At 55.2% G+C, this 16,208-nt stretch overlaps 1 protein-coding gene across 3 annotated transcripts in view; it reads right to left on the bottom strand.

Moving 5' to 3' along the window:
• The window catches only part of CPLANE1 (ciliogenesis and planar polarity effector complex subunit 1), a 58,380-nt gene that overhangs the window by 31,938 nt on the left and 10,234 nt on the right, over nt 1–16,208 (bottom strand). For all 3 annotated transcript variants that reach the window (XR_013640085.1, XM_078876926.1, XM_078876925.1), the window contains exons 10-23: nt 15,519–15,640; nt 15,092–15,213; nt 14,770–14,940; nt 14,011–14,267; nt 12,448–13,188; nt 7,725–7,927; nt 7,071–7,151; nt 6,378–6,518; nt 6,077–6,217; nt 5,514–5,799; nt 4,904–5,058; nt 2,947–3,197; nt 1,605–1,766; nt 1,136–1,265 (exon numbers count right to left, since the gene is read on the bottom strand). Coding sequence is in view for 2 of the 3 variants with exons in the window: in XM_078876926.1 (XP_078733052.1) it covers nt 1,136–1,265; nt 1,605–1,766; nt 2,947–3,197; nt 4,904–5,058; nt 5,514–5,799; nt 6,077–6,217; nt 6,378–6,518; nt 7,071–7,151; nt 7,725–7,927; nt 12,448–13,188; nt 14,011–14,267; nt 14,770–14,940; nt 15,092–15,213; nt 15,519–15,640 (2,963 nt within the window). In the remaining variant the exon portion in view is untranslated. The remainder of the gene's footprint in view (nt 1–1,135; nt 1,266–1,604; nt 1,767–2,946; nt 3,198–4,903; nt 5,059–5,513; nt 5,800–6,076; nt 6,218–6,377; nt 6,519–7,070; nt 7,152–7,724; nt 7,928–12,447; nt 13,189–14,010; nt 14,268–14,769; nt 14,941–15,091; nt 15,214–15,518; nt 15,641–16,208) is intronic.

The raw sequence follows: 16,208 nt of genomic DNA on the forward strand, positions 1-16,208 counted from the left end.
ACGTCTACCCGTACCCGGCCGGGTACGGGTAGCCGGGTATCGGGTAGGGTACGGGTATCGGGTACCCGGTTGCGACCTCTGGGTGAAAGTCAACGTCCAAGTGATTCCCTGCTCAAATGAGCGTTGAGGCATGAGCGTTCATCTTCTGTTCACAGCCCTGCAGAGCCAGTGGTGGAAATTCTACATTCCTATGGCGGGACAAATCCATCCGTAGGCCAGCAACTTTTGACTTCCCCACAACAAGGCACTCGTTTCATCGACCCCCAGCCAGGATCTGAACTCGGAACCTTCCGATTGTGAGCCGCTCACTCTACCACTGAGCTACATGGCCGGGTTAAAGTCCAACACGCCATTAAAAAAAAAAATAATACGTTTTTACAGATTCACACGACTGTGATGCAGTTGGTTTTGCTCCAATTTCTATTTTCTCCGTTGTTGTGCTTGTTTTCATGTTACTGCTTTTCATCCTTATCTCTAGAGTTTTCACCTGGTTAAACAAATGAACTTGACTTGACGATGCCACTATAATACATCCTTACACGCACCACAGGAGAAAGAAAACTGCGGATCTATTTGCGAATCGAATCGTGATTCTAAGAATCGATCGAATTCTAGATTTGAAGCTTTCGTGACTGCAAGGATTCACATTCTTAGGTTTTTTCGGTAAAGTCACGTAGATAAAAAATTAAAATTAATTAAAGTAAAATAAAAATAAAATAAAAATCACGACGTTTCGGAGGCAACACAAGCTTCCGTCTTCAGGTGGAAACGTCACAGCACGATAGCTGTATCAAGTAAGATAAGTAAGTTACTTGATACAGCTATCGTGCTGTGACGGTTCCACCTGAAGACGGAAGCTTGTGTTGCCTCCGAAACGTCGTGATTTTTATTTCATTTTTATTCTACTTTTATTAATTACAATTTTTAATCTACGTGACTTTACCGAAAAAACCTAAGAATATGAATCGATCGAATCACATCGAGAGGAGGAACCGTTAAGAGCAACACGCAGTGCCGCTCCCCAAATTGAAAAACGGCCGCAGAAATCGTGACCCCAAAATCGTGACCCCAAAACCACAATCCCGACCCTTGACCCCCGACGAATCAAATTGTCGGTGACTGCGAGAACCGTTACCAAGAACGCGCGCCGTCGTGCCCTGGCCCTCGGCCCCGGCTCGCTCGAGCGCGACGCCCCGCATCCTCGTGTACGCCAGCAGGGAGGGGGGCAGCGGCTTGGGGGGCGGCCGCCCCTCCTTGGCACGGATCTATCAGGGGAGAACGGACGGCAATAGACGAGACGATGATGACGACGATGACGACCATGACGACCATGACGACGATGACGACGATGACGACGATGATGACGACGACAACGATGACGACGCCGCTACTGCTGATGTTACAGACGATGACGATAACGCTGCTACTACTGCTGCTGGTGCAGGCATAGCAATCACACAGCACCGTACCGTGTCCACATCGCACCGCTCGCTCTCTCGCTCACGCACCGCAAACTGTCCGCACCGCACCACCCTCTCTCGGGCACCGCGCCCCACCCACACCGTAGCACACACACTCTCTCTCTCTCTCAGGCAGCAGCGGACCTTGCCCACGGTGCGCCGCACTCTCTGCAGGCGGCGGATGTACCACTGCGCGGCGGGGAGGGAGCAGCGCGACGCGCGCAGCAGCGCCAGCGCCCGCTGCAGCGCGCTCGACGCGCCGTGCCGGGAGCGCTTCTCCTGCGCCAGCGCCGCGTCGTCACCCTCCTGCGCACCACGCACCGCACGTTAGCCCCCGTCAGAGGTCGCAAACGGGTTTTGATTCCCTACCCGTACCCTACCCGAAATGAGTGACAAACGGCTACTCACCAGTGACTCACGGCCTACCCGTACCCGGCCGCATCAGGGTCGCAAACGGGTACCCGTACCCGTACCCGGCCGGGTACGGGTAGCCGGGTATTGGGTAGGGTACGGGTACCCGGTTGCGACCTCTGGCCCGTGACCCCCGGGGTCGGAACGTTGGACGTCATTGCAACGATTACTTTTTATTTTACTCTCCACTTCCAGAAAAATAAATACCGAATAGCAATAGTTTGGAGATGTATTCGGCCACCTTAAACAATGGATCTCAGAGCAGCATGCATACAAAGGAGGAGGGGATGAGTGAGAAGTAGCCGGAGAGAGACCGAGGTGAAACGACAGAGAACTGGAGAGAGAAAGAGAGGAGGCCGCTGCGTTAAACAGCCAGTGGGGTCTTCAGTGGGGACTTAGAAGTCTCCATCGACTGTGTCAGTTCCCGACCTCCAAGAGCAGCGAATTCCGGAGCCTGCGTGCCGTGTGGATAACAGCCCAGAGGTCATCCCGGGGTCGGAGCCCGGAGCACGGTTACGCTCAGTAGGGCGCGATCAAGAGTTTGCAGTAGAGCGTGTGGCCGGATAGTGGAATGTGCGGCTGAATCAATATATACGGTGGGGTGGACAATAACGGTCGCCATGCTCGTCAATAACACTGTGGGATTAAAAGGAAAAAAAAAAATAACAGGTGTAAAATAAAATAATAAACAAAACTAATATCAATAAAATAATAGAGAGATGAAATAATAGATAGATAAAATACAAAATAAATAACAAAATAGCATATAAATATAATGATACATAAATAAATAGACCAGATAATAAAGAAATAACATTATACAATATAATAAATAAATAGAATGGTAAAATAACAAATAAAACACTAAATAAATAAAATTATAAATAAATAGCCGATATTTGATAGATAGGTAAAATAATAAACATAATACTAGCCATGTAGAATAATAAATAAATACAACAGCAAATAACAGGCGTCGTTTCGAGCAACGGCCCTTTTGCGCGGATGCCGACCATCAGCTCTCCGTCGCCGTGTGCACCCACTGCCAACGCGGCCCCGGCCCCAGCGCAAGCACCTGCAGCTCCACACCGAGCTGCGGGCAGTACAGCGGCGGCGCCGGCAGGTAGAGGCCCGGCGGCACCAGCCCGGCCAGGCAGCCGCCCCCGGCGCGCTCCCGGGCCGCCCCCACGGCGCCGGCGAGCGCGGGCCCTAGCGCGTCTACCCCGGCCATGGCGGCCGCGTGCAGCATCTCGCGCAGCGCGGCCAGCAGGGCGTCCGGGGCGTCGTCCTCTCCCTCCTCGTCGGCGGCGGCGGCGGCGGCGGAGTCTGCGAGCGGTAGGTGTGTGAAGGTTCACCGCGCCCCCCCCAACCGCCAGTGGCACACGTACAGTGATATCTACCATTACACGTACCGTCACATGTACAGAGACATCTACCAACACCTGTACCGTCACATGTACTGTCACATGTACAGAGACATCTACCAACACATGTACTGTCACATGTACAGAGACATCTACCAACACCTGTACCGTCACATGTACTGTCACATGTACAGAGACATCTACCAACACCTGTACCGTCACATGTACAGAGACATCTACCAACACCTGTACCGTCACACGTACAGAGACACCTACCAACACCTGTACCGTCACACGTACTGTCACATGTACCGTCACATCTACCATTACGTGTACCGTCACACGTACAGAGACACCTACCAACACCTGTACCGTCACACGTACTGTCACATGTACCGTCACATCTACCATTACGTGTACCGTCACATGTACAGAAACATATACCAACACCTGTACCGTCACATGTACTGTCACATGTACAGAGACATCTACCAACACCTGTACCGTCACATGTACTGTCACATGTACAGAGACATCTACCAACACCTGTACCGTCTCATGTACTGTAACACCTACCAACACCTGTACCGTCACACGTACTGTCACATGTACAGAGACATCTACCAACACCTGTACCGTCACATGTACTGTCACATGTACAGAGACATCTACCAACACCTGTACCGTCACATGTACTGTCACATGTACAGAGACATCTACCAACACCTGTACCGTCACATGTACTGTCACATGTACAGAGACATCTACCAACACCTGTACCGTCACATGTACTGTCACATGTACAGAGACATCTACCAACACCTGTACCGTCACATGTACTGTCACATGTACAGAGACATATACCAACACCTGTACCGTCACATGTACTGTCACATGTACAGAGACATCTACCAACACCTGTACCGTCACATGTACTGTCACATGTACAGAGACATCTACCAACACCTGTACCGTCACATGTACTGTCACATGTACAGAGACATCTACCAACACCTGTACCGTCACATGTACTGTCACATGTACAGAGACATATACCAACACCTGTACCGTCACATGTACTGTCACATGTACAGAGACATCTACCAACACCTGTACCGTCACATGTACTGTCACATGTACAGAGACATCTACCAACACCTGTACCGTCACATGTACTGTCACATGTACAGAGACATCTACCAACACCTGTACCGTCACATGTACTGTCACATGTACAGAGACATCTACCAACACCTGTACCGTCACATGTACTGTCACATGTACAGAGACATATACCAACACCTGTACCGTCACATGTACTGTCACATGTACAGAGACATCTACCAACACCTGTACCGTCACATGTACTGTCACATGTACAGAGACATCTACCAACACCTGTACCGTCACATGTACCGCTCACACATGTGTGTGGGTTTTCTCCAGGTGGTCTCGTTTTCTCCCACGTGAACACTCATTAATTGACCGATTCCACCTTAATATATAGAGGACCACAGAACCTTGGCAAGTGTCGGCACTGGCTCATTGCGTGGCTGCTACTGCCTTCCTGCTCGACATCATCACCGGGGGAGTGGTGGCGCAGACTTTTCCATTTCGACCACCAGCCCCGCGGACAGAAACCACCGCCGCCGCCGATGCGGCGCTTACCGGACGCGGTGCCGGCTGTTACATCGGCCACCCGGGCTCCGTCCGGGTCCATCTGCGGCGCCGTTAAAGGCGTCTGCAGCAGCGCCTGCAGCTTCTCCTGCAAGATCCTTGCGGGTCGGAGGTCGTCGGGGAGTTGCAGTGACACCCGCGGTGGCCTAGGAGAGCAAATGGACGACAAGGGGCCTCACTGGAAAGGCCATCTCCACAATGTGTTTGGATCATCTTTACGACTTGTGACAGACACAGACGGACGGACGGGCAGAGTTTATGCATTCATGATTTCAGCATTAGTTGGAAAGCATTAAAAAATCCGTCACTATTCATCGAACTGAGTTTCGGGTTTCAAGTTGATTCTGTCTCATTTGCAAGAGTGAGTGACCTGGGTCACACTCTTAGGATTTTGCAGTAAAGTCACGTAGGTAAAAAATAAAATGAATAAAAGCAAAATAAAAAATCACGACGTTTTGGAGGCAACACAAGCTTCAGGTGGAACCGTCACAGCACGATTGCTGTATCAAGTAATCAAGTGACTGGGTCACCACAATGCCAACAGTCAAACGAACCAAAAAAAATCGAACGCACGAGGAGAGACTTGTGCAACTCAACTCACCCCGCGGGATCGGCGCCAGCTAGACTGCGGTTGTGGCGGCGGCGGCGGTGGAGGTGGCGGTTTTGGTGGTGGTGGTCGTGCGAGCAGTACGCCAGGCCGACGGCCACCGCCGTCTTCCAGTCGCCGAGCGTGCGCGCGAGCCACACGGCCTCCGCGTGGAGCCCCGCCACGAGCAGCAGCTCCAGCGCGTACTCGGGGCTCCAGGCCGACGACACGCGCTGGGCCCGTGCGCTCACGCTCACGCCGGCGCGGCTCACCGGCAGCAAGCGCCACCGCGGGGGAGGAGCTGCCGACGGTACAAGCGACCGTCAGCAGCATCAGCAGCAGCAGCATGAGCAGCAGAATCACCAGTAGCAGCATCAGCACACGCACTCTCGCACCGGAACGACTCGCATTCTTATCATCATCATGCTTATCATCGTCTCACCATCATCAAAATCACTGACATTTTCAGCATCTGCAGCGTCACCACTCCGCTCGGTACCCACTGTGCTACGTGCATTACGCATGATTGCTCTGAATTGTGAAGAGCGACGAACTGGGAGTTTGCCGCAGCCCCGTACCTGCCGTCGTGTGCAGCGGTGGCAGCGTCTGCACGCTGTGCGGTGGGAACACGTAGAGTGCACGGTTGGTGAAGTATGCCGCCATGAACCGGCCCATGGAGCGAACCACAGCCAGCGCCGCCCGCTCACAAATCCCCGGCGCTGCGGGCGAGGCGAGCGGCACGAGGCGGCGGTTAGCGACGCGGACCACAGCGCCTTCACCGTGCTAACAGCACTCACCACAACAGGCTCTTAAAGCTACACACAGGAGATCTTCATCTTTGTACGTGTCTCGGATGTGTCTCGGATGTGTACGAGTCACCTGTGTCGGTGTGCGGTTGCAGGAGGCGTGCGGCCATGCGGTCGCACAGGCAGAGTGCGGGGAGCAGGTGGAGCGCACGCAGGTGAGCGTAGAGCAGCGCCAGGCAGTGGCGCGTCTGCAGGTGAGCGCCTCGCCTCCCCCCTGCCGCAAAACCATCGCCACCGTTTACACCGCGATGCCACTCGTCGTGATGCAGAGGTCGCAACCGGGTACCCGATACCCGTACCCTACCCGATACCCGGCTACCCGTACCCGGCCGGGTACGGGTACCCGTTTGCGACCCTGGTGCGGCCGGGTACGGGTAGGCCGTGAGTCACTGGTGAGTCACCGTTTGTCACTCATTTCCCAACTTCTTGTCTATTCTCACAATTCAAGTTCCTAGAATCAACCCACCCACGCCTGCAACATGGCTTCATCCCAGAGGTCGCAATCGGGTACCCAATACCCGTACCCTACCCGATACCCGGCTGGGTACGGGTAGCCGGTTATCGGGTAGGGTACGGGTACCCGTTTGCGACCCTGGTGCGGCCGGGTACAGGTAAGGAATCAAAACCCGTTTGCGACCTCTGCCGTGATGCGACTCGCCGCGGCGGTGACAGTTTGGTGCACGTCGGCCGTCACCGATCCCGCACAACGGTGCTCACGATCGCCAAGCCGCAGGCCCGACGGCCACGGCTCCGGTCGGTTCCGTACCTGAGTCGGTGTCTTCCAGCACCGCCCTCCGCCAGGTGTGCACTGCCTCGTGGTATGAGCCGCTCAGGTAAAGTTCCTCTCCTGCGCGACAAACACACAGATGCCCCCAAGAGCTAACACAGGTAACTCACACACAGGTGGGCGCGCACACACACCGACACGGCTAACACAGACATGCTGGGTTTCATTGCGCAGTGCACTCGCCACAACAATACCGCTCCCGGCTGGGTAACACGCAAGTAGCCAACCGTGCTAATCGGTGCGGGGGAAGGACAACAAACTAAACACAAAAAAGCAGTTCTCAAGAAATGAGATTTCAATCGAGATTAAAAAACTATCAAGCTGGTGGAGGTGGTACAAGTAATGGTAGTAATAGTGATCATGCTGCTGATGATGATGATGGTGGTGGGTTTAGTGGTGGAAATTGTTGCGAATTATATTGATACCTATTATGACGAGCGTGGTGGTAGCAATGGTGGCGATGCCACTGCTGACAATGATGGCAGTGGTGATGGTGCTGCTACCGATGAGCAAGATGGCAGTGATGGTGGAAAGCTGTGATCATGCTGTGCTATCGGTGGTGCCGATGATCATGATAATGACGATGCCATCGCTGCTTCCGATGTCATCTCCGGCCCGGCACAGTAAACGCACCGGCAATGTCAAGCAACGGTCTCTGCCGTGGAAAGCTCCCGTCCACGCACTGCAGGCGCGCCTGCACTGCCGCAGCGATACGCGAGGCCACCAGCCGCTCCTGGGCGGCCCCCTCGTCACAGTCATCAGCACCGTGCCGCAGCTGCAGCTGCTGCTGGAACTGCAAAACGTGTCTGTACAGCAGCCTCCAGCAGGCGACGAGCCTGGACGCGCACAGAGAGAGCGAGAGGCGCGAACACCCGCGATGAACCCGGCGGGAAAGTACTGTCAGGAACACGTCATTGGAGAGGGTACCCGAGAATTTTAAACCGGCTCCTGTCGCACTTGCAAACGAGATGTTAATGCCTCTGAAGGGATTGTCCTCGTCAAATATTTTAATACAAACATTTACACTCTGAGCCTGGCCTGTATCGGGTAGCCCTGGGAAGTCAGAATTAAGATCGGGAAATTAATGCGGTCATGAGATATATTCTTCAACTTACTGGTGAGTGAGCTGAAATGATAAGCATTACGAATTATTAAGGATAATTACCGTGTCCGATGCTGGTAGATGTGACAATTTAATTCGTTTGGCTATCAGGTGGTGGATGGTTTGAACGACAAAAATGTGTCAAGATCACATACGTGGCCTAACCAAGGAATCTATTACGAATCATAATGATGGCCGCAGAAAAGCCAACGTGTTCAGTGCAAATTGTTTAACCATGCAAGAACTGGGTGGGTAAAGGAAGTGTGGAAGAGAAAAAGGTGGGGAGGACCGATCCGAAAATCACTCTCCGCCACTGATATTAGCCGTGGCCAGGGCTGGAATTCAAGGCACGGGATTCATAGGGCAGTGGCTCAGCCACTGCATCACAGCTACCGCCCCCGTCTAGAGAAACAGAGTTGTTTATTTCCCGTGAATATTATTTATATTTTTCCTTATGTGGTCAAAGACTCGATTGAAACAACTTCAGAAGTACTAGAATACACGCAGACACAGAGACACGCAGCCACGGAGACACGCAGACACAGCGACACGCAGACACAGAGACACGCAGACACAGAGACACGCAGACACAGAGACACGCAGACACAGAGACACGCAGACACAGAGACACGCAGACACAGAGACACGCAGACACAGCGACACGCAGACACAGAGACACGCAGACACAGAGACACGCAGACACAGAGACACGCAGACACAGAGACACGCAGACACAGAGACACGCAGACACAGCGACACGCAGACACAGAGACACGCAGACACAGCGACACGCAGACACAGAGACACGCAGACACAGAGACACGCAGACACAGAGACACACAGACACAGAGACACACAGCCACGGAGACACACAAATAGAGAGACGCAGACACAGAGACACGCAGCCACGGAGACACGCAGACACAGAGACACGCAGACACAGAGACACGCAGACACAGAGACACGCAGCCACGGAGACACGCAGACACAGAGACACACAGCCACGGAGACACACAAATAGAGAGACGCAGACACAGAGACACGCAGCCACGGAGACACGCAGACACAGAGACACAGAGACACGCAGACACAGAGACACGCAGACACAGAGACACGCAGACACAGAGACACACAGCCACGGAGACACACAGCCACGGAGACACGCAGACACAGAGACACGCAGACACAGAGACACGCAGACACAGAGACACGCAGACACAGAGACACGCAGACACAGAGACACACAGCCACGGAGACACACAAATAGAGACACGCAGACACAGAGACACGCAGACACAGAGACACACAGACACAGAGACACGCAGCCACGGAGACACGCAGACACAGAGACACGCAGACACAGAGACACGCAGACACAGAGACACGCAGACACAGAGACACACAGACACAGAGACACGCAGACACAGAGACACACAGACACAGAGACACGCAGCCACGGAGACACGCAGACACAGAGACACGCAGACACAGAGACACGCAGACACAGAGACACGCAGACACAGAGACACACAGACACAGAGACACACAGCCACGGAGACACACAGCCACGGAGACACGCAGACACAGAGACACGCAGACACAGAGACACGCAGACACAGAGACACGCAGACACAGAGACACGCAGACACAGCGACACGCAGACACAGAGACACGCAGACACAGAGACACACATATAGAGACACGCAGACACAGAGACACACATATAGAGACACGCAGACACAGAGACACGGAGACACAGCGACACGCAGACACAGCGACACGCAGACACAGCGACACGCAGACACAGAGACACACAGATAGAGACACGCAGATAGAGACACGCAGCCACGGAGACACGCAGACACAGCGACACGCAGACACAGCGACACGCAGACACAGCGACACGCAGACACAGAGACACACAGATAGAGACACGCAGACACAGAGACACGCAGACACAGAGACACACAAATAGAGACACGCAGACACAGAGACACGCAGACACAGAGACACACAGATAGAGACACGCAGACACAGAGACACGCAGACACAGAGACACACAAATAGAGACACGCAGACACAGAGACACGCAGACACAGAGACACGCAGACACAGAGACACGCAGACACAGCGACACGCAGAGACACACAGCCACGGAGACACAGAGACACGCAGACACAGAGACACGCAGACACAGCGACACGCAGACACAGCGACACGCAGACACAGCGACACGCAGACACAGCGACACGCAGACACAGAGACACGCAGACACAGAGACACGCAGACACAGAGACACGCAGACACAGCGACACGCAGACACAGCGACATGCAGACACAGAGACACGCAGACACAGAGACACGCAGACACAGAGACACGCAGACACAGAGACACGCAGACACAGAGACACGCAGACACAGCGACACGCAGACACAGAGACACGCAGACACAGAGACACGCAGACACAGCGACACGCAGACACAGAGACACGCAGACACAGAGACACGCAGACACAGAGACACGCAGACACAGAGACACGCAGACACAGCGACACGCAGACACAGCGACACGCAGACACAGAGACACGCAGACACAGCGACACGCAGACACACAGCCACGGAGACACAGAGACACGCAGACACAGAGACACGCAGACACAGAAACACGCAGACACAGCGACACGCAGACACAGCGACACGCAGACACAGAGACACGCAGACACAGAGACACGCAGACACAGAGACACGCAGACACAGAGACACGCAGACACAGAGACGCACAGCCACGGAGACACACAAATAGAGAGACGCAGACACAGAGACACACAGCCACGGAGACACGCAGACACAGAGACACGCAGACACAGAGACACGCAGACACAGAGACACGCAGACACAGAGACACGCAGACACAGAGACACGCAGACACAGAGACACACAAATAGAGACACGCAGACACAGAGACACGCAGACACAGAGACACGCAGACACAGAGACACGCAGACACAGAGACACGCAGACACAGCGACACGCAGACACAGCGACACGCAGACACAGAGACACGCAGCCACGGAGACACGCAGACACAGCGACACGCAGACACAGAGACACGCAGACACAGAGACACGCAGACACAGCGACACGCAGACACAGAGACACACAAATAGAGACACGCAGACACAGCGACACGCAGACACAGAGACACGCAGACACAGAGACACGCAGACACAGCGACACGCAGACACAGAGACACAGAGACACACAAATAGAGACACGCAGACACAGAGACACGCAGACACAGAGACACGCAGACACAGAGACACGCAGACACAGAGACACGCAGACACAGAGACACGCAGACACAGAGACACGCAGACACAGAGACACGCAGACACAGAGACACGCAGACACAGAGACACGCAGACACAGAGACACGCAGACACAGAGACGCACAGCCACGGAGACACGCAGACACAGAGACACGCCGCCACGGAGACACGCAGACACAGCGACACGCAGACACAGCGACACGCAGACACAGAGACACACAGATAGAGACACGCAGACACAGAGACACGCAGCCACGGAGACACGCAGACACAGCGACACGCAGACACAGTGACACGCAGACACAGAGACACACAGATAGAAACACGCAGACACAGAGACACGCAGCCACGGAGACACGCAGACACAGCGACACGCAGACACAGCGACACGCAGACACAGAGACACACAGATAGAGACACGCAGACACAGAGACACGCAGCCACGGAGACACGCAGACACAGCGACACGCAGACACAGCGACACGCAGACACAGAGACACACAGATAGAGACACGCAGACACAGAGACACGCAGCCACGGAGACACGCAGACACAGCGACACGCAGACACAGCGACACGCAGACACAGAGACACACAGATAGAGACACGCAGACACAGAGACACGCAGCCACGGAGACACGCAGACACAGCGACACGCAGACACAGCGACACGCAGACACAGAGACACACAGATAGAGACACGCAGACACAGAGACACGCAGACACAGAGACACACATATAGAGACACGCAGACACAGAGACACGCAGACACAGCGACACGCAGACACAGAGACACACAGATAGAGACACGCAGACACAGAGACACGCAGACACAGAGACACGCAGACACAGAGACACACAGCCACGCGAAAAGGCAGCCGCCACGTCGCTCGGCGATTGCTAACCGGATCTTCCCGCTACGCACCTGTGTGCCGGCCGGCTACTCTCTCTGCCGGCGCTGCGTGCGGGGAGGTGCAGGACGGACCTGAGCCACTCCGGCCCCACCACCGCGACCCGCCCGGATAGAGTCGGCGCCACCCGCCGGTCTGCCGCTGCCGGTGCATGGCACAAGGCGTAGATCTCCGCGCCAGTGCCAAGCCCCTCTCGTACGGAATCTGCCATCGCTTCTTCCATCGCCACCTCTGCCGGCGCCTCATCGCCGTCCTCGCCGGGAGGCTCTACCGGCGGCGCAAGGCACGGTTCTGGGAGCGGCGGTTGGACCGGCGGATCTGGCGCCGGTGCCAGCACCAGCCCGCACGCGCGGTCGAGCCACGCCTCGGCGAAGGACAGCAAGGAAAAAGCGGCGAGCAGCGACCGCAGGTGCGAGCGAGTGTCGCCGGTGTCAGCGCGCCCGCCCAGCAGCGCCGCCGCCACCTCCAAGCTCAGCCGAGCGCCGTACGGAAGGGCCCGGCGGTGCCGGCGCCGGCGGTGACTGCAGCGGAGGGGTAGGGGGAGGGGCTCGCCGGGCCAGCAGAGCACCAGTGCGCAGCGCCGGAAGAGCTGCAGCACCGCGAAGGGCCAGGGGTCGCGGCGCACGGAGCGCGACGCGGCTTTGCCGGCGGGGCCGGCGCTGCCGCGGGGCCGATCGGTGAACTGCAGCAGCACCGACAGGCGGGCCACGCACGTTACGGTGAAGGTCATCCAGGTGTCCCAGAAGTCGACATCCCTGGACAGCGCGGTGCAGAGACAGAGACATGCGGGAGATTTTGTTGACGTGTACAGGTAGTCCTCTACTTATGATGGAGATGCGTTACGATGACCCCGAAAATATCGTAAGTCGAAGATGGCCTAGCCTACCCAAGAGTCTTAAAGAATGGTGATAATTTAGCAAAACAGAGCAATTTACAGTACCGTACTGTATAAACTATATACTGTATGTATGTATTAATTACAATACTGTATTGCACCGTAAAATGTAAAGTAAAATAAACAAGGTAAATTCTTAGCCTACCTATATGAACTGCAATTTAATAGAAAGTGTTTTCAGGAAACAATCCTATCTGCTATAAAAACTTTTAGAATGCATTGAACGTATCGTATCGTGGTAACCCTCAAATGAAATCGCTAAAGCTACGTATCATACTTGCATTGAATGTATCGTGACGTATCATATTGTACTGTACTCACCAAGATTCTGTCCGCTGTCTGCATACTTGAACGATGTTAGGTTGGTGATGGCAATTTTGTCACATCGCTATCGCCATCGTAACATCGAAATATCGTAAGTCGGACCATCGTAACTCGGGGACAACCTGTATGTTTAAAAAAATATATATATATAATTGTTATGATTTACAGGGATCTGTATGCTAGACAGGAGCTGGCTTAATCGCCACGCCGGTGAGTGCGGCCTGACGAATTGAAGCGCAGTACGCTAACCGCGGCGCTACCGCACACACCCACACGTACACACGTCATCGATCAAGTGAGAGTGTCACCAACGTGTCTGCTAATCGCGAACTGCCCGGAGGAAGCGCCCCCCCCTCACCTGAGAGTGAGCAGCAGGTGCCACGCGACGATCAGCCGGCGCTGAGCGAACGAGAGCCGGGCCGAGAGATCCGCTCCGCCCGCCGCCGTCAGCTCCATCTCTCCCTCGGCGGTGCGGGATTCCTCGTGCATCCCCGCAAACTCCACGCGGCCGTGCTCCATGCGCACGTACGGGTGGGGGTCGGGGCCCCCCCCTCCTCCCGCATCCCCCGCCCCCCCTTCCTCTTCGTCCGAAAGGTCGTCGTAGAGGTCGTCGCCCTAGCGACCGGCGGACAGTGTTAAAAGGAGAGCCGGGGAGACGTCTATCGAGACGCGAAAACTTGGAATCGTCATCGGCTACTTCCTTTGTGGTTCACTAATATAATCGGGCCCCTTGAGAAATAGCGGTTTGCGCCTACATCCTGCCTCCTGAAGGTGGGAAACCCCCTAGAAACGCCCTCGATGCCCATCATCCCTCCACGATCGACAATATCGGTACCACTTTGTGGGGAAATCAACAGTGGTTGTCCTATGGATATGCTTGTCCCCGCCATATGAATGTGTAATTTACACTGCTGGCCAAGGGCTGTATACGGGAGATGAGCACCAATGCCTCAGTGCCCGTTTGAGCAGCAGGAAATCGCTTTGGCTTTGTACTTTACAATAACCAATTATCATAATCATTATTATTTAGAGACACGATTGATTCAAAACGGAGAGGGCGCTGATCTAGCGAGAGTCGTGGCAGTAGTTTGGTGGCGGGGAGGGGGGGGCAGCTCACCTGCAGAGCTCGGTGGCCCCCACAGGACCACTCGTCGGGGTCTTGCTGCAGGAAGGGGGGCGGCGGTAGCGGCGGTGGTGGCGCCGCCGTGGCGTCTACCGCCACCGTCTCATCGGGGGGCGGCGCGCCCAGCACCGAGAGGCTCCGTAGCAGCACCGCCTCGCCAGGAAGCTGTCGGAGGCATCGTCGTCACCGTTAGCCACGCTCCATCCGCTGCCGGGTGAAAGCCTGCTCAAGAGTGGGTGCGTCGATCTGGTGAATGCGTCTATCTGCGGCGAGCCTGGTGAATGTCACTGCAGCGTGCCCGGTGAGGGCGCCGCACCCGCGATGCCGCCAGGCCGATGCGGACGTCCTCGAGCGTGCGGTGGACGTCCTCCAGCGCAGCCTGCACCAGCCTCGCCGGCGCCAGCTCGCCGCCCAAACGCATCACCGTCACCACGTACCCTGAGGCACATCACACGGCTTCACCGCTCAGCGCCCAAACGCATCCCGTCACCACGTACCCTGCGGCACACTACGCGGCTCACCGCTCAGCGCCCAAACAGATCGTCGTCACCACGTAACCTGCAACACACCACGCGGCTCACCGCTCAGCGCCCAAACGCATGGCCGTCACCACGTGCCCTGAGACACACCACGCGGCTCACCGCTCAGCGCCCAAACGCATCACCATCAACATGTACCCCGAGATGAGTGGGGCGAGGCGGGAGAGTGCGTGCAGGAGAGGTAGAGAGAGACGGCGCCCGTACCATCGGAGGCGAGCAGGAAGGGCAGCCGGGGGTGCGCGCTCACGGAGAACCGCTGGCGCAAGGCGTCCGCCTCGGAGGCGGCCGAGCCGTGCGACGCCGTCGCGTCGGCGCTGCCACTGGCGCTGTCACGTGCGGGGAGCGGAGGGACGGAGAGAGTGGAGTGGTCCAGGTGTCAGAGATGCCGAGCCGGCACCACTGAGAGCTACCGAGATCCTGGGTTCATATCCAGGGTTCAGGTGCCCATCATTGAACCGGGTTCTCGAGTGTGGCGAGAGGATGGTCTCCGTCTGATATAAAGGGAACCATCGACTACAGAGAAACCCAGAGGCTGACAGTGAAATCCACAGCCTACATAGAGTGACAGAAGTGACTTCGTGGAATAAAGCCAGAAACACAGCTTTCCCAGGTTCAAAATATCCCTTAGGTTTTTTCGGTAAAGTCACGTAGGAAAAAAATTTAAATTAATAAAAGTAAAATAAAAATAAAAACATCACGACGTTTCGGAGGCAACACAAGCTTCCGTCTTCAGGTGGAAGCTTGTGTTGCCTCCGAAACGTCGTGATTTTTTCTTTTTATTTTATTAATTTTAATTTTTTACCTACGTGACTTTACCGAAAAAACCTAAGAATATGAATCCTTGCAGTCACGAAAGCTTCAAATCTAGAATCAAAATATCCCCTTTGCAGTGGT

This window comes from Lampetra fluviatilis, chromosome 46 (assembly GCF_964198595.1).
Source record: "Lampetra fluviatilis chromosome 46, kcLamFluv1.1, whole genome shotgun sequence".
Taxonomy (NCBI): domain Eukaryota; kingdom Metazoa; phylum Chordata; class Hyperoartia; order Petromyzontiformes; family Petromyzontidae; genus Lampetra; species Lampetra fluviatilis.